This window comes from Rhododendron vialii, chromosome 11a (assembly GCF_030253575.1).
Source record: "Rhododendron vialii isolate Sample 1 chromosome 11a, ASM3025357v1".
In the NCBI taxonomy this organism is placed as follows: domain Eukaryota; kingdom Viridiplantae; phylum Streptophyta; class Magnoliopsida; order Ericales; family Ericaceae; genus Rhododendron; species Rhododendron vialii.
In genome coordinates this window covers 31,416,805-31,440,865 of record NC_080567.1, presented here as the reverse complement: position 1 = coordinate 31,440,865, position 24,061 = coordinate 31,416,805, and the positions used below count along the sequence as shown (strand labels likewise).

General features: G+C 39.3%; 2 protein-coding genes and 1 long non-coding RNA gene across 3 annotated transcripts; 1 reads left to right on the top strand and 2 right to left on the bottom strand.

Moving 5' to 3' along the window:
• Positions 1-804: 804 nt before the first annotated feature.
• On the bottom strand, positions 805-4,410 carry LOC131308890 (sugar transport protein 5-like). Its single transcript, XM_058335934.1, has 4 exons — positions 4,115-4,410; positions 3,362-3,690; positions 2,343-2,975; positions 805-1,534 (listed from the first exon to the last, which is right to left on the bottom strand). The coding sequence occupies exons 1-4, from the start codon at positions 4,245-4,247 to the stop codon at positions 1,088-1,090; spliced, it is 1,542 nt and encodes a 513-aa protein (XP_058191917.1). The 5' UTR covers positions 4,248-4,410; the 3' UTR covers positions 805-1,087.
• Positions 4,411-5,274: 864 nt separating this feature from the next.
• On the bottom strand, positions 5,275-6,357 carry LOC131308889 (uncharacterized). Its single transcript, XR_009194594.1, has 2 exons — positions 5,818-6,357; positions 5,275-5,513 (listed from the first exon to the last, which is right to left on the bottom strand). It is a non-coding gene; the product is annotated as an uncharacterized LOC131308889 (long non-coding RNA).
• A 1,449-nt stretch (positions 6,358-7,806) lies between these two features.
• LOC131308887 (copper-transporting ATPase PAA1, chloroplastic) lies at positions 7,807-23,975 on the top strand. The gene is made up of 17 exons (XM_058335932.1): positions 7,807-8,396; positions 8,844-8,897; positions 9,446-9,599; positions 11,696-11,770; positions 11,934-12,211; positions 13,259-13,492; positions 13,808-13,906; positions 14,035-14,184; positions 16,224-16,367; positions 17,390-17,440; positions 17,547-17,716; positions 18,490-18,604; positions 19,356-19,453; positions 21,188-21,428; positions 22,023-22,226; positions 22,801-22,881; positions 23,381-23,975. Exons 1-17 carry the CDS (start codon positions 7,947-7,949, stop codon positions 23,630-23,632), a joined length of 2,850 nt encoding a protein of 949 aa, XP_058191915.1. The 5' UTR covers positions 7,807-7,946; the 3' UTR covers positions 23,633-23,975.
• The last annotated feature ends 86 nt before the right edge of the window (positions 23,976-24,061 follow it).

The window sequence follows — 24,061 nt, the reverse complement described above, 5'->3', positions numbered from 1 at the left end:
GTTGCGCTGCGCCCCGACCCAAGCCCCCACGTCCACTTTTCTCCACCTGCAACCCAAGAAGTTGGCTTTGCCAACACAAAATTAGGGCCATCCCCTCATTTTATGCTGACCCCAGCCCGGGCTAGCTTTTTGGGAAGCCCGTTCCCACCGCACTCACGGCCCAGTTGGCCTGCCAACGGTAGTGGGAATTCTCCCGTTCATTAACTTGTTGATCCATTCCATGTAGAGCTTTACTTAGATACCTGTTTGAATTGATCCAGTCATATACTAGTTTTGGAGGACCATATCTTCTAGAATTGATGAGTTTAGCAGTAGAAGATTGTCGTACCACCTGTTGACTTTATGTTCCACTGGAGCTCATGTGTTCCATAATCCATTGCGCCATTTGTTACTTTCATCTTTCTTTCTTCTGGTAATTGTAAATAAGAAGCCAATGAGGAGCAACTTTACATGCTCTGCAATTTTTGAATTTTGAATTGATTCTGGGGTCATATGAGTTCATGAGAAGATGGCTTCTATATTGTGAAGACTCGATTGTGAATCTTTTGTTGGCATCTATCAACAATTTAGCAAAATTTTGTGGTTTTGTATTTAGCTATTAGAACTCTGCAAAAAATATGCATCCGTCTCTAAAATAAATGTCCGGCCCGCAAACCTAAGCTTTTAAAAATATTGCATCTTTTTAGTTAAAAAATTCTAACTCTTTTCACAACTTGAAAGAATTCATTGATATCTATTGATTTCTGAAAAAATTGAAATTTTTAACGAAATAAAATGCATTTTTTTAAAGACCTAGGGAATATATATTTAGCTGTTAGAAGGAAATTTGTTTGTCCTACACAGGTTGAATATTGAGTGTCATCTTCTACCCGGAAATGATGCATAAATATTCGAACTTCTAATACATATTTTGGTTGCCTTGCCTTGCGGCGAGTCTCAACTTAGTCAACTATGCCTTTCGAAACACTGGTTTCGTCTGCAGGATTAACCTTTTAATGATACATTATCTTTCCTAGCTACTCGAGCGATTCTCGGGTGAGAAACTGCTTATACACCCTCACGATAACAGATTGCCATTCCTACCCAGCTACGTTGATAAGTGATCATCCCCAATGGACATCTGTTCAACGAATCGACGCCAATACCAGTGGTTCTTCCAGACTTCTCCCATGGATCCCGGTCGAATCCCTTTCGTCTCGGGCAGAAACAGAGCCAAGAAAACAGTCATGATCATAACCACCGCAGCAAAGAGCAAGAACACGCCGTACTTGAGGTGGCAGAACATGGCCAGGGATATCTGGGCAAGAACAAACGTGAGGGCGAAGTTGGAGGCGATGCAGATAGCCTGTCCAGCTGGCCGGACTTCTAGAGGCAGTATCTCGCTTGGAATGATCCAAGTGAGAGGGCCCCATGACCACCCGAACGCCGCGCCAATGCTGCACATGAGGACTAGTATGGCTACAGCTCCGGTGTTGGAGAGTGCGGCGGTGCCAGAATCGCCGACTTCGGATGCTATTATGCATGCAATGGCCACCTTCAACAATATTGACAAAGCCAATGAAAAGATTAAAATTTGGTTTATATTTTTCCAATCGATTCGTCTACTTGTAAAATTTTGAACCTGATACTGTTTGTTTGTTTGGATGTAAAATATTTTTCTGAAAACTATTTTACTTATTTTTTGGTATTTACGAGTAGTTGTGTAAAAAACAAGAAAATGTTTTACCACGTAAAATATTTTACTTTCATATATATGGCTGAAAAAGTTTTCTTCTTGAAGAGGTGGTAAGACATTTTTCGAACTTGGATTCGCTACTTGACAAATAGTTACATTGCTTTATTGAGCTCTTCCACAGCCTCAATCTTATCCATCTATTACCTAACTTTGTGCTTTCTCATCGAAGACGATAAAATTTTGTATGTAACACATATGTATACATGTATATACAGAAATACATGCATCATTTTACAACTATTAGCCAAACACCGGAAAATACAAACAAAACTTTTGTTTTTTGCTTAAACATCTTACATGAAAAAACTTTTACATCGGAAAACATTAATTTTACTTTGAAACAAAGGGAGCCTAAAGGTAAAAACATTTGCAAACTGAAGCCCATGAACAAAATTTGAAGACACAACTCCGGATACAATTACGTCTAAAACCATTCAATGCATGTAGGTCCGGACACAACTACTTTTGGAGTCATTCGATGCATGTGGACCCATATGCTCCAGACGCAGCTTTATTCGGAATTGTATTTTAAAATCATGTTGCTACAGCATTGCTCGATCAGTTGCAAAAGGCTAAGTTATTAGACGTTGCAAATATGAAACGTTACCTGAGATATGCAAACTTGGATCCCACCTTCCAAGTAAAGAAACCTTCGACCAGCTCTATCGACCAAATACGTTGAAACGAGGGTAGAGCCACAATTAACCATGCCAAGTAAGATGGCTCCGAGCAAAGCCGAGCTGCCACTCCAGCCGAACGTCCGAAACAGGACCGGCGCGTAAAAGGCCACCAGGTTGATCCCCGTGAGCTGCTGGAACAACCCTACCGCTACGGTCAGCACGAGGTGGGGCCGATAACGCTGATGAAGTATCAGCGTATACGGCCCCTCATGACTGGCTTTTGCTGCCTCGTTGGAGCTCATGATGTCGTTCAGCTCGGCTTCGTTGTCGGAGTCAATCCCTCGGACTTGGCTGAGAGATTCTCGGGCTTTATGAATTTTGCCGCGTTGGACAAGGCTACCAGGGGTGTCGGGGATGAAGAGCGCGCCAACTGTCATGATGGCGGCGGGTACTGCACCGAAGCCTAGGGACACGCGCCAGCCGGACTCCTTGAGCCCAGCTGCGAAAAAGTTAACTAGAGTGGCCATAACGTTGCCGAAAGTGAGGAAGAACTGGAAGGCTGTGGCCAAGGTGCCGCGCCATTTTGGTGGAGCCATTTCTGAGAGATAGATCGGAGCCGCCTGCACATGCAATTATGCCTTGAAAAGTTGGATTTTTATGGGGGAGCTGCTACAATTGTTCATTCGGTAAACCTCACAAAGATTAATCTTCATTTTGAAATGAACTTAATTTGACATCGATTGATTAATTAACAAATCCAACTAGTGCAAGAAAAAATAGAACTGCAAAGTGTGATGTGTTTATATAGATATCGATGTCCGGTCAATTTGATTTTGACATAAAGATTTTTATTTACGAGGCCTGTGAAATGAAAGATCCGAGTCTTCTTTTTAGGCCCGAGATGGGTACATAATAATGGAAACTATTGCCAGAACAGGGCATGCTGCAAGAGTGTGGGTGAGTTTTCACTATAGTTCACTAAAGAGAAAACAAGGCAATGCAGAACCTGATTGGCGAAACCAATTCCGATTCCAAGAAAAAGGCGTCCGAAAATGAGCATTTCAACGTTGATGGCAGAAGCATCAAGGGCGGAGCCCACTAAGAATAAGATGCCCGAAATAACCAAAGTCCCTTTGCGCCCCGTGCTGTTCATGACGAGGCCAGCGGCTAAAGATGCCACCAGACCGGCTACGTACAATGAGGAGGTAAACGCCGTCAGGACTTGACTATTGAATGTGCAATACACGTCTTGTTGTGTGGTGTGATTATCGGCCATCTTCTTCAGCACCGACGGGAAGAACTTCTTCAGAAACGGTTCCATTGACGTCACTCCCCCTGCGTTCATGAAGAGAGAGAGAGAGAGAGAGTGAAGAAATGGAAATACAAAACTAATTATGAAGAATGTAACTATCATGGGCGAGTTTCGGCTTGTTTTTGTTCAGGGCGTCTGGACAAAAATGGAACGGCAATCACGAGATTAATGCAAATAAACTGTTAACAATAGGTGCAACGAAAAAAAACAAAATGACATACAATGTTCTAAATATTAGTATTCAAATTTACAACTCACAAACATATAGGTACCTTCAGATCAAAAAAGCACACGAGTACCTTGAGTAGACGGTCCGATGATCGAAAAGTGACGAAAGTCTAGTGTCAATGTAGATGTATCAATGTAGCCATTGTAGCGTATACCATATAGATTCTCGTGTTCGTATGCATGAGCATTCGCATGGCTGTGAAAGAGAGAAAAGCTTACCGGAAACACCAATATCATAGCCAAACATTAACCCAGCCGAGGCTGCAATCACGCAAATGATGAGAACTGAAGTTGTCAAACTTCCTTCAGCGCTATCAGAAACATGGCCATTCTCTACCTTGTCTTGATCCATTTGCTGTTCCAAACCCCCTTCTCTTTCGATGCCTCTCGCATATGCATGAAACTCACAAAAAATCACTTCTCTCTTTCCTTTGGCTGTTCAGAAAAAGGAATATCTCTTTCCTTCGTTTATTAATTTTGCTGAGTGGAACACATTTTCACTGGCTACTTGCATGTGGACCTTCCATTATATGGTTTTTCCTGTTAATTAGGAACGAAATGAGGCAACGATAGGTGGTCTTTATTATTTTGGACAGTGTGAATTAATAAGGAGAAATGAAGTTTCTTTCCGGGTTCGGATCCTCTCCAATCCTAATCCGGGCCTCACATTAAGAAAATTAATAGTTCAGATTTACTCGCAAACTTTTCGCGAGAATAATTTAATTTTTCACGCGAAGAGTCTCTAAACATAGCCGAACTATTAGTTGAGGCAAAAGACGGTCAAGATTTCGACTGTCCGCACCAGTCTAAAACTTGGACCGAAGAGGATCCACTTCCTTTCTTTATTATCTAATGCCAAAATAAATTTGAATGGCCATGCATGATAGTATGGACAGCTACTAAATGAAATTTCTTCATGTTAAAAACAAAAAACAAAAATAAAATTGTTGATATGAAATAAAGAAGTCTTAACCTTCTTTTTTTTTTTTTTACTTTCCCTTTCACCTTTTGTTATCCAAAAATAAAAGAAAAACTAAAGAAATATAGAAGTAGTTATACTACGAAAAGTCAACTAAAATGTATTGACGTTTGAATGTCTGAACATTGGGCTTGACAAAAAATTTGACTTGACTAATTATTGCAATTTACAATTACGTAGAAATATAAGACACGTCTGTTTTTATGTCACACGATAGAAGCATTTGCATGTACTACTCAAATCTCTTTCTACAACCCACTAACAAAGGTGTCAACTTTCTCTTCATTGTTTTTTGCTAGACCAAAAATGTCACGCCCCGTTCCGAAATAGCACCTCATCGGCCTATCCCGATACGACACGTGACAACCAGCTACTAGCAAATCCAAGAATAAAGAACAACTACAGTTCAACAGCCACATTTTATTTACATCTCAAAAATGATTGTCATTTACAAACTACAGCGGAAGTCTGACAAAAAATAAACTTTACATAACCAACTATTATCCAAAACTAAATTAAGCAAAAATCATCTACGGGCCAGGAGACAAAGACTCCCACAGGCCTCAACTACGCACTTCTCGAGTGAGTCACAAAATGCAAAACGCGACCTGTAGTGGACACCGACCTATACCTGCAAAACTGGAACCCAAAACGAGTTCCAGGAGTGTAAATGAGACATGGATGTTGTTCAATATAGACAATAAATCCAAGTTCATCATTAATTAAGCATTAAGCAAATAATCGACACAAAGTCTTTAATCCGACACAAAGTCACTAGCTCGACACAAAGTCATAATTTTGGCATAAAGCCATTGAATCGACACAAAGTCAAAGGCAAGACACAAAGTCCGGCCATTGGCCGTTGTTGCCTACCGACACGAAGTCACAGTCCAATATTTCAAATTCAATCTAATTGAAGAACATCTATGAATCGAACACTCACCTCGGTCTCCAACAAAAAGAAAACCAACGCAGTCACTCCCTACGTGGAGCTGCGGTACTCGTTGTCACCTCCGAACCTAACAAATATTCCGCACATATGAGCTCAAAGTTTAATTCCAAAAGCAAAGAAGTAAATTCATCAATTTGTACCTCAAAACCAAAAATCTCACAAACACACACTTTCTAGCAGAACCATTGATCGAATTCTGACTATAGCATTCTATAGGTTTAGGATTAGACTTCGAGACTATAACCATTAGAAAATATACTCTCAGAACATCAATCTCAATATAAAATTTGCCCTAATTGGAGTCTGAATGACCAAGATACGCTCAATTGAAATTACACATCTAAAACAGAAACTACAGACCCGGCAGAACAGTCTGCGATCGAATGCTCATTAAAAATCACATACTCAATCTTTTCCAATAATTCCAACACCAAAACATCAGCAATTGATCAATGTTTGAGACTCAACAGCATCCATAGTCAGTAAGCATATTCAACTATGACAAAATTGATGAAGAACACAGCTACAATACCTGCCCAGAATTTCAGAATCACCAAACTGTTAACTTCGGAACCAAAACTGATTTTTCTCAGACCAAACTAAGGCACAATCTTTACAGATTCAGAAAGATATACAAGTCTAGTTTCGGAATCAAGAAACGGTGCGTAAAACCGATACCCGGGCAAGAAGTTATGCCCGTTTTTCCAACATGTGTCTGGGCTGTCAGCACAGACGCGAATCTGACTGCAGTCCGGTTCAAGATTTTTATCTTTTTCCAGGTTTCTCAGAAAATTCTAAAATTTTTACAGCATAAACTAAACACAAAGACGCATCTACAGTAAAAATACCAGAAAATAACATGATCAGTATGTCAATGGTAAAAATTCGTCAAAAACAGGACAGGCTCAACTCTGCTCAAAACACAGTTATGCAAATTCATATGTTATACACGAATTTTCAGGAATAAACTCAACTCCAAGCTCAAAAACCTTCTGCTATGGATTCAATCCATCTCTAATTACTTCAATCAAGTACATACTAGATGTAAAACATGAAACCTAACATGAAAAACATGAAATTCAGCCTTGAAGGAGATGGAAATCACCTAATTAAGCTTCAATCAACCTAGCTCTAATTTTCTTCTTTTTTTCTCCTTCTTCTTCCTCTTCTCCACGCTGCTCTCTCACTCACTCTCTCACGTTGGAACAACCTGATGGATTTTCTTGTTTTTGTTTTATTTTTGTTTTCTTTGTTTTAAAGAAACCCACACACACCCAACACATCAGCACATACACACGGCACACATGCACAATTTAAAAAAAAATTGCACTTTAGTCCTTTAAGTTATTAAATTTAACTTTAAAGCACCTCAATTAAAAAGGATGTTACAAAAAAGGTGTGCGGCAACCCACATAGTTGATCTTTTTTGGGCATCACCATAGGAGAATCAACCAGATTTGAAATGCCCGAGTTTGAGCCATAATTGACTTGTCCAGAGAAAATATTTAGTTCATCATCACTTTGCGGGATTTGTCACCAAAACTTCACCGAAATACAAGTGGACACGAGGCCCCTACAACCTAACTATCTGATACTATGTTGACTAGAACTCGGGGAGGGTTTAACATGGTTGCCTTGTCCACTTGAACTTCCACCCGTGGTATTTTTTCTTCATTGAAAACTATACACACAACCTCACAATACCTAATTACAGCTGCATAAGTTGGGCCAAGTCGATTTTGTTCGGGTAGAGTCGAAAAAAACTGCTTTTAGTTTGGACGGTTCGAATTTTTATCCGAATAACAAACAATTCAAATTAATAAGAGCTCGAATTAAAACTAAGTCGTTCGTGCCAGAATGTATGGCCATACGGTTACAGTGCGACTGTGCACTACAGGAAACCCAATCGGGCCAATCCTTTTGGACTTTTGTTGGGCGTGGAGAGAACAACTGGATGTGTATTTAGAAGCGCTTCCCAATTCAGTTACGCTCCCGCTCAGTCAAACCAAAAACGGCTGAGAATCGAGAGGCCTGGGAAAACCAGAAAGATAGAGAAAGCGATAAAAGAGAGAGATTCTGATTTCAATTCACCATCTCTCTCATCGAAGCCGTAGTTTCCAATGGAATCGACCTTTTCTGCTACAACATCAACGCTCTTAACAATGTCGAAAACCCTAACTCCCACGCCCAACCCCTTCTTCCTCTACCGACTCCACCGCCACTTCTCGGCGACTCGCCCCGCTCCCCAACGCCTCCGGAGCCAACTCGTTTCTCTCGGACTCGCACGACTCTTGACCAGCGAGTTTCAAAGATCCAGGGCGTTTAATGCGGTCTCTTGTTCGTCGAATTCGCTCAGGCGTTTGTCTCGCTTGGATTGCGTTGCGAGTTCTGCTGCTTCGTTTGAGTCCTCCGCTGGCGGCGGCGGCGGCGGCGGGGGAGGGATTGGAGGAAGTGGCGGAGGCGGCGGCGATGGGGCGTCGGACGGCCGGGAAGGAAAGCCGGACTCGGTTGCGGTGGGGGCTGAAGAGGTGTCGGCTTTGTCGCCTGATGTGATAATTCTTGACGTCGGAGTAAGCATTTTTGAGCTTCATTTCTAGGATGTCTTTGGTTATTAACTTATTATAGGGCTGAAAATGAACCAAGCTGTTTGCATGCAACTCAAGTCTCGAGCTCGTTTACGCCCGAGCTTGAGCGTTTTAAGCTCATTAGTAATCGAGCTGAGTTGATGATGAATGGAATTTTTTTTCCTATAAAAAAAAGAAGTTGTGACTCAGCTTATTTGTAGCGGCTCGGCTTGTTTACATAGGCTTATTTAGTAAAGGAAACGAGCTTGAATACAGAATACCTTTATACTAAACGAACTGATCTCTAAGTTTGAATGAGCCGGCTCAGCTAGTTTACAGCCCTGGTATTCTGTGTGTTTCTCTCTGAAATGTTTTTTTCGTGCTGTAATAGTTTGTTGCTTGTACTCTCTCTCTCTCTCTCTCTCTCTCTCTCTCTCTCTCTCTCTCTCTCAGGGTATGACATGCGGGGGATGTGCAGCAAGTGTGAAGAGAATTTTGGAAAGCCAGGCGAGTACAGGATATGTGATGTTGTCCGTCCATGTTCTACTATTTTGTATTCTCTGTTGGATGGATGAAAAATTCCTCTATATATGAAAGCTAAAGGTTGGAAAGTGCATATTCAAACAGAATGACACGATTTAAAATCTAGACTCGACAAAAGATGGAAACAGGTATCAGAAAATTAGATAAAGGCTAAATCTTTTTGCCACCTGCTTAACATTCACCATTTCATTGTAGTTTGGCTTTGTTGAAGTTTGAAAGTTTTAAGACCAAACCAAGGTAAAACCTTCAGGAAAGATGGTAACTGATCTCTTCCCATATCATATGGGAAGCGTTTACGACATTTTGATACTTGTTTAGAATTTATAGGACATTGATGAAACCTTCATTAGCACAAAACAAATTCTTGTGAAGCTTGATTCCATTGCTTTTGCCTATACCATATGACAAACCCTCTATAATTTACAATGGATTCAGCCTTGTGGTTTGTGGAATATGCTTCACTGTTAGATATAATCTGCAGCTCACTAGAGTCCTCTGTTTTGTTTTGGCAGCCACAAGTTTCTTCTGCTAGTGTTAATCTTGCTACGGAGACAGCAATTGTATGGCCTGTATCTGAGGCCAAGGTTGTACCAAACTGGCAAAAGTGCATAGGAGAGACCCTTGCAAAGCAGTTGACGAGTTGTGGGTTTAAGTCAAATCTTCGAGGTGAGCAACTTTTAGGTGTAATATTTTTGAGTGCCCAAGCTGCATACCATAGTTATTGGATGTCACAAATGGTTGTCATCATCATTTACCTAAAATACTTATCGATTTCCGAGATTGGATTTATCCTTTTTTCTAATCATAGTGGAAAGCAAAGACTAAAATTGCCACTGAATGTCTGGAATGCATCATGATAATGTTAAAGATGATTATTAATGTATTTTCTAAGTTTTGGGACTCTAATGTCTAATCACTTTGCTACGAGAAGACTAGGTGAGTTCCTCTAAGTGGAGGAATGTTTATACGCTATCAAGTTCTACAGAACATGTTTTTATTTCTTGGCAAAAGGGTATTTTGTGGGAGTCCATAAGTTAGAGTTAGACGCGGTTAATATATTGGGGGAGTCCATAAGTAGGAGTTTGATTCCTCTGTTGTTCTGCAAGTATGAAGATATAGCATTTGGTCTATAGATGGTTGACTTACAAGATTCCTTCCACAATCTGCTCTCCTGACCTTGTCACTGTAAATTCACCCCAGGTGGTGATGAGTTGGTAGTCTTGTTGGGATTGCTATCAATGTTTGATATCTTGTTTATCTAACCTGTTGAGAGTAACTGAATCGTAAGTTAGAATGCACATCTTTTGTTTCTAGATGGAAAGGGCAATAGAATAGACATTCTGGTCGAGTCCCTCTGGATGTTCCCCTATTTGAGGATCTCAACTAGCGAGCCTAGTAGAGTAGAAATGGTAGGCATACGGTGTATGATGGAGCATAATGGTTGCCTTACATTCATACATGGTGGGTTTGGCCTTCAATTATTGGGGCCTTTGGTTGAAGGTCTAAGGTGGCCTTGATATGATCCAGGTTTCTCGGTTAGAATAGCAAGGAGTTAACTACTTGGCCGTGTTCTTCTTTCTTTGTACTCTTTGTTTTAAATACATCAGTGTACAAACTTAACAACTAAAAATGAGTCATTCTATCACTGTAACAAAGCAATAGAGGATGTAGAAGACCTATGCGCTGTAGATGAGAATTAAGACAAGTCATATCCTTGTCTCAAAAAGGGGGATTATGTATCAATCTGTGGTCATTAAATAACCTCCCCTAGATTCTAGAACAGAGTAGATATCACGATTCATTCAGGCTTTCACATAACTTACTTGTAGCTTGGTGGGTAATTGGCAGGTCAGGGAGCTATTGAAGGAGATATTCCATCATAGAAGTGAAAAAGGATTTCTTGTAAGATCAACCAGTCAATAATGGTATGTCCTGTGACATTGGGTTTTTATTTCAGGGACTTGTTCTGCTGCTTATGAATTCTGTTTCCACTATGTCAGATCAGATGTGAAAGGATAGGTTCAAAAATAAAGTTAATGAAGTACCTCTTTGCATCAGTAGGTCAGTTGCTTCGGCCACTAGTGGTGGATTTGTTGGAGGGAAGCATTTCCGTGCCCATGGATAACATTTATTTTGGATTTACCATTCCATGATCTGAACTCGAGCAATTTGTTCGCTATCATTGGTCATATTGTGGATGTCCATTCTTCAAGTAGTTTTGTATGGCAGATTTCAATGTGTATTGATAGTTGACTGTAAGAAACTTTGTGTATTAGTGAACAGCTCTCATATGATTTTTTGGTTTTATCTTTTCTTGTTACTATCTCCCAATCTTGAGAAACAGTATTCGGTTTATTATCATTTTTCTGGCAATTTGTACAAACCATAATGGAGCACGGCCTTTCTCTGCTGATCAATCACTTTGTACAACAGGATCTATCCAAAGTTTTTGTGAGTTTCAATTGCAAGAATATAATCTGCCTGTGTATGCTCATGTATCTTGAAGATCACATTGCATGAGCATACATAGGAAACAAGTTCTGTACAGTTTGGTAGCTATTTTTTCTTTTAAAATGTCTTCAGCTTCCTTAAACTTCCACCTGTCAATCCATTTCTGGAGATACTGTAATTCTATGGAAAGGTAAAGCTTTAATCCTGATTGGAGTGTAACTATTACGCTTTTACTTCTTTATGTTGTTTGGGAATTTAAGGTCTCTTACTTGTTTGACCTCTTAAAAACAGTTGTCTTTGCTTGTTTACAGATTCTGGGAATGATAACTTCTTGGAAGTATTTGAAAGGAAGATGGATGAAAAGCGTAAGCAGTTGAAAGAAAGTGGTAACCATCTCATTTCACTTGTTTACTCGATATTGAAAATGTTTATTCTCATTTTCGCATAAATGTTTGGGGCTTTGGCTATAGCATCCAAACATTTGTGAGACAATGTGCCGATTACACCTTTTGCTTATGTAGTGGTACTAATTCCTCAGTTGTTTTAAAGGTCGTGGGCTTGCTGTCTCTTGGGCTTTATGTGCTGTATGCCTCCTTGGCCATGTCTCTCATCTATTTGGAGCGAATGCTTCATGGATTCACGCCTTCCATTCAACAGGATTCCATCTTTCTTTATCATTGCTAACATTGCTTGGTCCTGGACGACAACTCATTACTGATGGTCTGAAAAGCCTTATTAGGGGAGGTCCAAACATGAATACCTTAGTTGGTCTTGGTGCTTTATCATCTTTTGCAGTCAGCTCATTAGCTGCCTTAATTCCCCAACTGGTATGACTCTGGTAACTGGTAATTATAACCATCTTTTTAGTGCCATGACATTATTCTGGTTATCACACATATGCCAGCTGTTGTATTACATAACAAGATAGAAATTGAAGGTGCTCTTGTCAGTCAAAATGTTGAGATATTCAATTCATGAAAGGTGACTTTGAAAATTTCAAGTTGTAGATCGCAAAAGGCTCCTATAGTAGCAGAGATCTTAATCTCAACCTCACACTCATTTTGAAGATATATGCGGCCTTCTGAAGCAGTGGCTGGATGATTAAAGTGCCATTGCATCCTTTAAACTACAGAAAGAAAGAACCAATACTAGTCTCCCTTTGGTATTACTTATGTGACCTACCTTTGGTATGGTGATTCAAACATAATTAGATGTTTGATTATGCGAAATTTTGAGCATATTGCTTTAGTTACATTCATGGAGCTTTTACGATTATACTTTGATAGTTAGTGAACTTAGTTGTCATGGATGTTCAGGGAATTACGATAGAAAGAAGGAGTAGATGACAGGAAAAAGTAGGAATAAAAAGGTTGTTAGCCCTTTGTTCCTTCATAGAGGTTTTACAAAAGATTTTCTGGAGCACCATGATATTAGATCCGCTGCTGTCAATGGACGGGCATGAGGTTGTAAGTGCAACAGATTACATGATGAAGAAAAGGCAGCTTATGCGGCATAATCAGGAAAAGTATATGCCTTGGTAATAACAGAGGTTGTCCAGATAAAGTTGGCATCTGTTGACTCACGAGCTTGTGTTGCTTATCTTGAATTTAAGTTCTTATGAACTTGGTGTAGTGTTCTTGGGAAGTTGGGCCATACGAGAGATGTACTAGAAACGCAATTATCAATACAAATTAGAGACTCTGTGTTATAGAATACTGTTCTAGTTAATACTCTTCAGTGCTTGATAATCATGCATATTCTTGAGTTCATTTTTTTTCCTTGAGTTCAATTGGTAATATTTGACATAAAAGTCATTTGTTACTGTGACATTTGGGACACTACATGTGATGTTGATCTATTTGTTTGTCTTGCAGGGCTGGAAATCATTTTTTGAGGAGCCCATCATGTTGATAGCATTTGTCTTGCTGGGGAGGAATCTTGAGCAGAGGGCTAAAATTAAAGCCACCAGTGACATGACAGGCTTGTTAAGTATTTTACCATCTAAAGCTCGTCTTGTGGTCAAGGGTGATTCAGAAGAGTTTAGCTCAACTGTTGAAGTTCCTTGTAACAGTCTCTCCATTGGAGATCAAATTGTTATACTGCCTGGAGTGAGTAAAGTTGACTCTATTTGTCCTTTTTTTACCTCATCCTGGCCTTCCTTTTTCGTTCCTCTTTTCTGAAGTCTCCAACAGTTTATATTGTTCTGAGCTTCGGCTTTGCATTGAAGGTTGAATTTGTAGTTATCTTGAACCTTTCGTGCCATAGGCTTTTGTTCTGCTGGCATTTAGGGTGCAACGGAAAGGTTCTAGTGGTTGCTAATTCTTCCCTGTCTGTGGTTTGAAATACTTTGCAATGACATGGAATCCGGTACACAGTATGGGATAGTATATAGATTGCCTGACACTTGTTCTTCTATTACTTAGGACCGTGTTCCAGCTGATGGAATTGTTAGAGCTGGTAGAAGTGCAATTGATGAGTCAAGTTTTACGGGGGAGCCTCTGCCTGTGACCAAACTACCAGGGGTAACAACAACTAAACTATCAAATTTGGTTTACTGCTTAGTTACAGATCTAATATCAGGAAACTGTTTCTTATTGCATGGTTTTACTTTTTCCAATTGGTCTTACTATAGTACTGCATGTCTATCTAGGCTGAAGTTGCAGCAGGAACTATAAACCTTAATGGGATGCTCACTGTTGAAGTACAAAGACCAGGTGGCGAGACTTCCATGGGTGACATTGTTCGCTTGGTCGAAGAAGCTCAGAGTAGAGAAGCTCCTGTACAGCGTTTGGCTGATAAGGTCCTTTTATTGTTGTCATTATTAATTATTACCAGTTGCCTATTGTTTTACTGATGAAAAGGGAAGGGGGACTTAGATTGATCACTTCTTTATCATGCATGTGACCTGGTAAATTAGTAAATTACACTGGTCTCTCATTTCAGAGTTTTTCTTTTTATAGAGGCTTATTAATGAAAGGTAGTTAATTTTTATGTGTTTACCTTGTTGTTTATTATATTAATTTATTTTTTAAAAGAAGTTACTTTGGTGAAATAAAGGTTGCGTCGATAGCCTTTCTTCTCATTGTAATTTCTTCTTACCAAAATTGGGTCATCCCTATAAACTGTAAGTTCAACTATGTCAGCCACCAAAAACCTGTCAACCCAAATAGGACTATAAGCTACTCATGATCATGGTTGTCAAAATCGTACAATTCATGATACGATTCTCGATTCGATTCACGATTCACGCAAAAACGATACGAATCTATAGGTGAATCAAGGTTTATATAGAATCGGTGGTGAATCGTACGATTCACGATTCATGCAAAAACGATACGAATCTATAGGTGTATCATGGTTTATCATAAATGTTGCTTTTGACGAATATGAAACCACATTTGCAAAATTTGTTAATATTGGTATTTATTTTGATTCGGAGCATGTTAACCCCTTTTTCCTCATTCTTATTAAATTTTAAATACTCACTCTAAAGTTCTTTACGACTAACATGCCTTACATTGATGAGTTATGTATTTTATTTTGGTAAGTTTTCATATCCTGTTATGATATGAGTCAATAGATGTGCTCAACTTTGAATATTGTTGAGGATGATATCTATATGGATGCGTTGTCTCACAAATCGATCTTTTTTAAATCATGTACAAGGCTAAGAGCCTCGAACCGACCCACATATGTTGTCATACAAGCTAGTTTAGTTTCGTACCTACCAAGCTACAAACTTTTATTGCGTTGAGGCCAAGCTTTCATTTTTAGAATGAATGTTTAACATCTATATGCACATATCCATTTTACTATACTATTTATTTTCCTATTATGTACAAGTGTTTTTCCTATTAGACCATGTGATCATCCATTAGTTATAGGGGAAAAACTTTAATATAAATTTAAACTTAGATTTTTGAATGTTACGATGTATGTTTATTATGTAGGTGCGTAGATACAATTTCCAATGTATTTTCAAAAATTGAACTGAATTTTTATGATTCACGATTCGATTCAATTCACGATTCGGTAAAGGGTCAATTTGATTCTCGATTCGATTCATGATTTGACAACCTTGCTTGTGATTGCTTCGATATAGAACATTGGGAAAATAAATAGAACAAGGGGCGAATTTTGAGCACACCTAGGGACCATCAACCTATATATGCATATGTAATCTTTTTATTCATTAGAGAGTGAAGATTTAAGATTTTGATAACTTGAGTGAAACTTTTGTTGAATTTCTGACCTCAACACCTAGTCAGTCACCTTTTTTAATCTAGAGAGTTGCCACTACCCTTAATCCAGAAAAGCTCTATATATGGCATGGAAATTTTAGATTTGAGCCTGAATTTATCTTGTTGCATTAAGTTGTTCTTGTAAAGAATTGTGTACAAGGAAATACCACAGTGGAGAAGGGAAGAAAGGGCGGGAGAGCTGATTTAGAGTACATTTGCCTCATTATATTCTCTCTGAAGTTTTTGAAACCCTATTTCCTTAATTGAAATTGATTTGTTAATTTATCTATTTTACCGGTGATCGTATTTTGAAGCTTAGCTTAGGGGAGGTTATCCTAAAGATATCCTTTTGTGTTGCTCTGCTTATATTGTGGCTCACACCCAAAAGTTCAACAGAAAGTCAAACTTATATCCTCAATACTTTGCCTGATTTGTATAAAAGGTTTCTGTGTAATCTTAGTCTGACCAAACAGAATCAAAATAAGAAGTTTTTGAGAAATCAGGTTCCTCCTTTGTGTGCAGCGAAAGTCATGATAAGTGTCATTTACTGTTTCTGAAATGTTCAGGACCCTTTTAATGACATTGCCTCCTGTACTAGGTGGCTGGGCACTTCACTTATGGAGTCATGGCACTCTCTGCTGCCACTTTTTTGTTCTGGAACCTTTTTGGTCCTCAAGTTCTACCAGGTTGTCTTCAAGGAAGTCCAGTTTCATTGGCGCTACAGCTGTCCTGCAGTGTTCTGGTATGATAATCAGGCAATATATTACATGAAAATTGTGGGCTTCTGTTTCCACTTATGGAAGTTTATACAAGTCGGTGATGGGAGCTTCTTCTTTGTAAACACATGCCGTCTTGTCATCTAGCTTAATGTAGCCTCCACTCATGACAATAGGCATGAAAAACTCTGGAGTCCTGAGTTCCCTAAGTGAAGGGGAACACCCATAGCACTAGCCCATACCTCTCTCGAACCAGCCCCTTACTTTAAGCAACAATGATCCACAACCAACAATCTTGGAAAACTTGCTGACCTAAAATATCCAACCTTTTTCTTCCAAAATTCTCGCATCTTCAATGGAAGAATGAAGGATGAAATAGAAAAAAGCCCCAGTGAGCTCTCCTCTCGGTCTTTGACTCCAGCTGAAACCCACCACTACCTCGATGCTCATCAGCCACTGCCGAAACCCTTGGAATTGGGAATGACCAAATATTTCCCTCGAAACAACAGCATAGATACTGCAATGCATCTGCAAACAATTCGTTGCCAATTGAAAATAAGGTCACCCCTTGAAAAGTTTGACCAGGTTTTCCTGCAAGACTCCCTTTTCTGCCCCTTCCAAATGCAATGTACCAACGGAACTCTCCTCTGGCCTGCCAACACAACTTTATCCACGATCCCCAGCGCCTAAAGCAACTCCTTCATCTTACTCTGGATCAAAATGCGTCAATACCCAAGCAACTCCATTCCAACTCTCCCCAAATTCATTTTGAGGAATCCTTGTCTCTCTTCTGCCGCCCAAACCAAAACCTCCACAAACCTGCCCTTCAGTTTTGAAATCAGCAGCAATCCATCGGTCTTATTGCTTTTGAACAAACCTAGAAATATCCAACACCCTCCACATTTCGGGTTCCGAAAAAGCTTGTGAGACAACCAACGCAAAATATTTCTCGTTTGTTAGCTTGCTTATCATTATGCTTCTGTTGTGTCCTTTTAAGCCATGCCAACATTTTGCTTAGCAGTTGTTAAGCTATGGTTTCTGGATGCAGGTTGTCGCTTGTCCATGCGCACTTGGCCTAGCAACACCTACTGCTGTGCTGGTACGTCTTCGTGAACAAAAATCTTAATTGTGTGAAACCATTGATATAGTTTATATGCCTTTTGCCTTGTACTTGAACACCAGTAATTGATCTAGCAAATTTACAGGTTGGAACTTCACTAGGGGCTACAAGGGGTCTGCTTTTGCGTGGTGGAAATGTCTTGGAGAAATTTGCAATGGTGGATACTGTAGTATTTGACAAAACAGGGACATTGACAATTGGCAGACCTGTTGTGACAAAGGTTGTTACCCGGGCATGTGGCAGTGAAAATGCACAGTTGAGTAGACACATAATTGTTATTTTGTTAATTTAATGAAAAACTATGTTAAAAGTTGGACTAAGCCCATAGTTGATAAGCGTGAAATCTGAAATGTGGTCGAGAAATTTGGGGAACTAAGAAAGCCTAGGCGACATAAGATTGGGTAGGATATTTATAATAGGATCAATAAAAATATCATGTCTTTTGCTCCGGAAACGAGTTTTCTGGCATGCGAGTTCCCCCTCCGGTAATTTAGTAAAGAGTTTCCTGGTTGCTAATATTTAGATTGCTGTTAGTTTCTGTTATGTTAAATCTTAACAGTTTTCTGGAATAACTTATATCGTTTCCACTGAGCATATTTTACCAATCATATTTAATATTATTGTAAGATTTCTTTCTGTGAAATGTGTTCCACCACTGGAGTAAGATAAAAATTAACATAATTGATTTATCCCTTGTGCCAAATTGAAGTGGAAACCAATCTGGTGCCTACAGAACCCAATCTTGTGATCTTGTCTTTTCGGAAACTGGATGGTTATATTATTGGCTCTATAAATATGTTCTTGCTCCAATCCTTCTTTTCTCTTTTATACCCAGTTTCTATTTAGAAATTTATATTCCAAAGCCTTCAGTTTAAAGCATCGCTCATTTATATAATCATTGAGCTATCCATGTGGATTCAGTCACTAATGTACTATGTTAAAAGTTGACCTGTTTCAGTTAATTTAATGTGCATCAATATCCAGTTTTGACATTGAGATGGTTTCCTGCCGACAATGTCCAATTGTAGATTGTCGGAAGAGGAGGTTCTAAAGTTGGCAGCTGGAGTTGAATCAAATACTATTCATCCAATTGGGAAAGCAATTGTGGAAGCCGCCCGGGCTGCTAACTGTAAGAACGTGAAGGTACATTCTCAGGCTTGACTGCTGTCTTCGTTTCAGCATGGTCATTTCTCAGGAATATTTTATTTGGTATGTATTGTACAAATGAAAGCGCTGACTGTTGATTCTATTGCATTTGTAAATGCTCTGACCACTGGAGAGTCTACCTCCACAACCTTCCCATCGTACACCACCTCAATGCCTTCAAGCCTCCTAGTATTGGATACTAAAACACCGTTCCCCACTGCTATCGCAAATAAGGGAAGATAAGTTGAAAACTCCACTTGCACACCTCAGTCACTTGGAGTCATGGTAGTTTCTTGAAACCTTTTGGCAAGTAATGACTTAGAATGATATGCTGGTTCTTAGATAAATTATTGAAGGGAGAAGAGGTGAGACATCTGGCAAGCGAATAAGAGGAGAAGAGATGTGAAGGAAAAGAGAAGCAGACAACCATTTGGAGAAATGAGGGAAAGAGTGGAAATAAAAAGGAGATGAGATAGAGAGCTGAGATCTTATTTTCAGTTTTATAATTGGTGAGTAATAGAGCGGTGATATATCATAGGGAAAGAGGGGAAACAAGAAGAAGAATAAGAAGAAACAGAGCAAGAGCTCTTCCAAAGCTTTTCAGCTTTTTCCATTCTTCAGGACCTAATTTTGTTTTCTTGAAGAGGTCATTTATAGGCCTTAGTGCCTTGTAAAACCCGTAAGTTTCACAATGTCAAATTTTCCCTACTTGCATGTGGTAAACTTTCGAAGGAAATTCAATTTGCAGGTGGTTGATGGAACATTCATGGAGGAACCTGGATCTGGTGCTTTAGCAACTATTGAGAATAAAAAGGTATCTGTTGGGACAGTTGATTGGGTTCAAAGGTATGTGAGTCTTGGCTTTGTTCTTTTTCAGTGACATGGCAGTTTAACTTGTTATTTTGTTACTGTGCTGAATTTCTTTAGATGGAGAAAATAATTGTTTGTGCTAATCTTCTTATAACCTTCATTATGAAGTCCACAATACTTAGGAAAAATTCTTAAATTGCAAGTACTTGGTTGTGGCTGCATTTAGCGACAATAGAAGTGCCCAAACAAAAGAAGTGAGGATTCAGGATCAGGAGATACCAAAAAGTGAGCATTTTAGGTATTTAGGTTCAATTTTAAGCAAGGATGGAGAGATTATGGACGATGTAACCCATAGGATCCAAGTTGGGTGGCTCAAGTGGAGAGCCGCTTCGGGTGTATTGTGTGATCGAAGGATACCTAACAAATTGAAAGGGAAATTTTACAAAACTGCTATCGGACCGGCGATACTTTACGGGACGGAGTGTTGGCCTTTCAAAAAGCAACAAGTGAGTAAGACAAGTGTAGCTATGATGTTGAGGTGGATGTGTGGTAAGACTAGGAGTGATAGAATTAGAAACGAAACTATTCATGAGACGGAAGGAGTTGTACCTATATAGGATAAGTTGAGAGAAAATAGATTAAGGTTCGGACATATTTATCGTAGACCTACAGACGCAGTAGAGAGTGACATGATAGTAGTGGATAACCGGGCTAGGGGAAGAGAAAGATCTAAACTGACTTTGGATGCCGTGATACGAAAGGACTTGGACTTACTAAAATCTAAGTGAAGAGGTAGCCCCAGAGAGAGCTCAATGGAAAAATAGGATTCATGCAGCCGACCCCAATAGATTGGGACACAAGGCTCGGTTTGGTTTGGTGTCAATATTGCTTCAGCTTGGTAATCGAGGTCTTGACATTATTTTTTAGTCAGGTTGGCTCGCAGATAATTATGCTTCTATTGGTTGTCTTGGAAAAGGGATAAGAATGTATCTAAAGACAAAGACAAACAATGGGTAACGATCTTTGTGATTCATGTTTACGAACCTGTACAAGTGTGCGACTTCTGCGGACTGTTCAAGATTGGCTCATCAATTAAGTGGGCCTATGAATTGGATTTGTATTTGGGTCCTTTAACATATGAACTACACTTGAGTGAGCTCATTCGTAGCTCGGTTCATATCAGCCAATTCATCCCTATCTGAGGATTTTAACTTTAAGGGTCAGTTCTCAGACATCTATCAATGAAACAGCAAGCATGATCTTGGATTGATGTGGAGATGCTCAAAATTTTCCCTCTTAAGTGTATACCTCTAGAATTTACTAGGTGTCATATCAATGTAGATACTAAACTGCCACATTTTTTGGTGCCAATAGAATCTTTACTAGTCTCATTGGGTGACTTTGTATACTATATTTACCAGAGACAGAATGACCTCAGTATCCCCCTTCCTATCCTCGTGTTTATTTCCCTGGCTCCTTGCAATAACTAAAATGATTTCCTACCAATCTACCATGGAAGTATTGGTTTCTCTTCATTGTCAATGAAGTAGATTGGCACAAATTACATTGACTTGTATCAGCAGCGCAATCTGCTTTAAGTTCGCGGGTAACATGTTTGAATGTTGTCATTCCTCATTTTGCTGGCACGCAGTGGTTCCTTTTGAAGGAAGATGTTAATCTACCACTGTAACTGTGATTTGTTTTCAAGTACAGTGTATAGTAATTTTGTGAGATTCACTGGCAGTGTTGTATTCCTATTTCAATCTGCAGGCATGGAGTTGGTCAGAATTCATTTCAAGAAGTGGAGGAGCTTAAGAATCAATCAGTTGTCTATGTGGGAGTAGATGATACACTAGCTGGGCTTATTTACTTTGAGGATCAGATCAGAGAAGATGCTAAACATGTTATTGAATCCTTGAGTAAGCTTGGTGTCAATCTCTATATGCTTTCTGGGGACAAAAGGACTACTGCAGAATATGTTGCGTCTGCAGTTGGAATCCCGAAGGAAAAGGTAAAACTGCTTTTGTTAATTTCTATGCTGTTGGCCACCTCATAATTGATAAACACCGAAATCGCTGGGTTGATGAAATCTCATCTTTTTAGGTACAGTTTTTTAATTCAAAGACAAAATGGGACTTACAGACCTGCTATGAACACATTAGTAGTGTCTGCATTATAAAGGAAAATCAATGAGAACGAAACCCAGCAAGACCAGCTCAAAAGAAGAAACTAGTGCTGAATTGTTTAATTTTGGAGGTTCAAGATTTTATAGCTGAAAATAAAGCTTTGGTTTTCATTCTCTCAAATCACTGTGCGAAATCCTTGTTTTTTTTACTCAATACGTGAGAGAATAATGGGCTTTATTTGTTTTTGCAATATTGCATATGCTCGACATGGCATTAGGACCCTTTGATAGTAGTTCAAGTCTTTGTTCTTGGATCTTTCAAATTTTCTCCTTGGGAAGTGTATCACATTTTTTTATTGGCATTCGATTTTTCAATCTAGGGGAAGTAGCATGTGTGTGAGGAAGTGGGTGCTTAAGCTTGAATTGTTGTTGCATGAATGTCCAAAGATTTTATTTCAAACAACATGCTTGGGATTGCAGGTCCTATGTGGAGTAAAACCAGAGGAAAAGAAGAAGTTCATAAGGAAACTTCAAGAGGATAAAAAAATAGTGGCTATGGTTGGTGATGGAATCAATGATGCTGCAGCCTTAGCTTCTTCACATGTAGGAGTTGCCATGGGTGGAGGTGTAGGAGCTGCTAGTGAGGTGTCTTCTATTGTGTTGATGGGCAACAGATTGTCCCAGGTATATAGTTTATCATTTGCAATTTACTCTCCTAGTTGAGATAGATTTACTTTTTCAGTCTTTTGATTGTCAGATTCGTGTGGAAGACTTCGATTAATCTGCCTGTGTTGAATCAGATTTTTGCACAAATTGTCAAACAATTCTGCATTCTCATGCATGTGTAATGTGACAGTTTTTCAAACTCGTCTTTACCTTAGAAATGCTCGGAACTATCGGAGGCAAGATCTTAACTGTTTGTTTTTGTGCTTATTGTGTTTTTTTTTTTTTTTAAGATGTATTGAAATTGTTTGCATTAACCTGCTAAGGAACTTGTGTGTGTGTGTGTGTTTTTTTTTTTTTTTTTGCATCTTTATATATTTTCTGCCTTTGGTCAGGGATCATAGTAGTTTCACGCCATATCTCTTATCCTGGTTGCATCTCCAAATACTTTTGCTTATTAAAGTAGCATGTAAGTTGTAGGATAAATGCTTGACGGTCACTAATCTATTCATTTTTCATCATGTTAGCATGATCCCGCCAATCCCTGACTTGGGATACAATTGTATACGTACTTATGTATATCACGTCCATGCAGTTGCTTGATGCCCTGGAGCTTAGTAGACTAACCATGAAGACTGTGAAGCAAAATCTGTGGTGGGCCTTTGGGTATAACATGGTAAGGTTCAAGTTCGTTTGCCCTTAAACAAACTTGTGCTGTGTTTTAGTTTGGAAAGTTGGTCAGTTTTGATTCTCAATCTTGATCACAATTGCTTGCATTGAGTCATGGAGCTAATACTAAAGCATTTATTTTGATTTTGCCAATCCTGGGTTACAGAGACACCGGCAGACTCATAGGGTTCAGACACTTGAATATCAATGCTTTTAGTCATACCATTACTCCAGTTGTGGAGTTCTGAGACGTTTACACCACATAAATACACACACAGACCCAGTAAAGCTCTCCAAAAGAGATTATCAGCAAAAAGGTGTAATTTATACTGGGGAGACTATGTGATTGATTCTTGTACTGTGTCTGCACATTTTAGTCCTCGGGGCCCTTTCATAATTCTGTTCTTCGATAATATTCTACGGCAGATTGCTATTTTTGGTGCCACCCTCTATTCACATTTGATGTTCTCTTTTCAGCCCACCCTATTCTTCTCTCTTATGAACAGGTTGGAATTCCAATTGCTGCGGGAATGTTGCTGCCAGTGACGGGAACCATGCTGACTCCATCAATTGCTGGAGCCCTTATGGGTCTGAGCTCAATTGGTGTGATGACAAATTCATTGCTTTTGAGGTTGAGATTTGCCTCAAAACAGCAGAAGAACTATACGGACCTGCTGAGTATCAAAGCAGGTTCAGACTCTGATCTTCTTGCAGACCAGAAGGACAAGTTAAAGCACCCATATGTGGCCGCTAGATAAGGAAACTGCCTTTATTGAAGAGGCCACTTGATATTTTAGAATAGGCACAAACCGAGGCAACTTGGTGTTGCTACTTCTTTAACCAACGTGCAACAATGGAGAGAGAGAGAGAGAGAGAGAGAGAGTTACCATTTCTTGATTTTGTAGATTTTACAGTTTGATAGACTACATATCTCAAACGAAACTCACTGGGAAAACCACACTTTCTTGTTCTTGGCAAAATGGTCAATAAAACCTTATGAGGTTTAATAAGAGTGAAGACAGTATAACCTGCTTCAGCTCATGAACTTGGCTTTTATAAGCTGTGTACCAGGATTGCAATGAAGAATCACTTTCTCGAAAAGGGCGGACAAAAGGAAAAATAGAGAGATGGATCTTCACTTTCTAAAAACATTAAGGATCTTCACTTTCTTTGCAATTTTCGATACA

Coding starts and splice junctions, on each gene's coding strand:
- LOC131308887 (XM_058335932.1), top strand. CDS start 7,947: ATGGAATCGACCTTTTCTGCTACAACATCAACGCTCTTAACAATGTCG. Junction 11,771..11,933: donor TAAGCAGTTGAAAGAAAGTG/GTAACCATCTCA, acceptor GTTGTTTTAAAG/GTCGTGGGCTTGCTGTCTCT. Junction 16,368..17,389: donor AGCTGTCCTGCAGTGTTCTG/GTATGATAATCA, acceptor TTCTGGATGCAG/GTTGTCGCTTGTCCATGCGC.
- LOC131308890 (XM_058335934.1), bottom strand. CDS start 4,247: ATGGATCAAGACAAGGTAGAGAATGGCCATGTTTCTGATAGCGCTGAA. Junction 2,976..3,361: donor GAATTGGTTTCGCCAATCAG/GTTCTGCATTGC, acceptor TTGCATGTGCAG/GCGGCTCCGATCTATCTCTC. Junction 1,535..2,342: donor TCCAAGTTTGCATATCTCAG/GTAACGTTTCAT, acceptor ATATTGTTGAAG/GTGGCCATTGCATGCATAAT.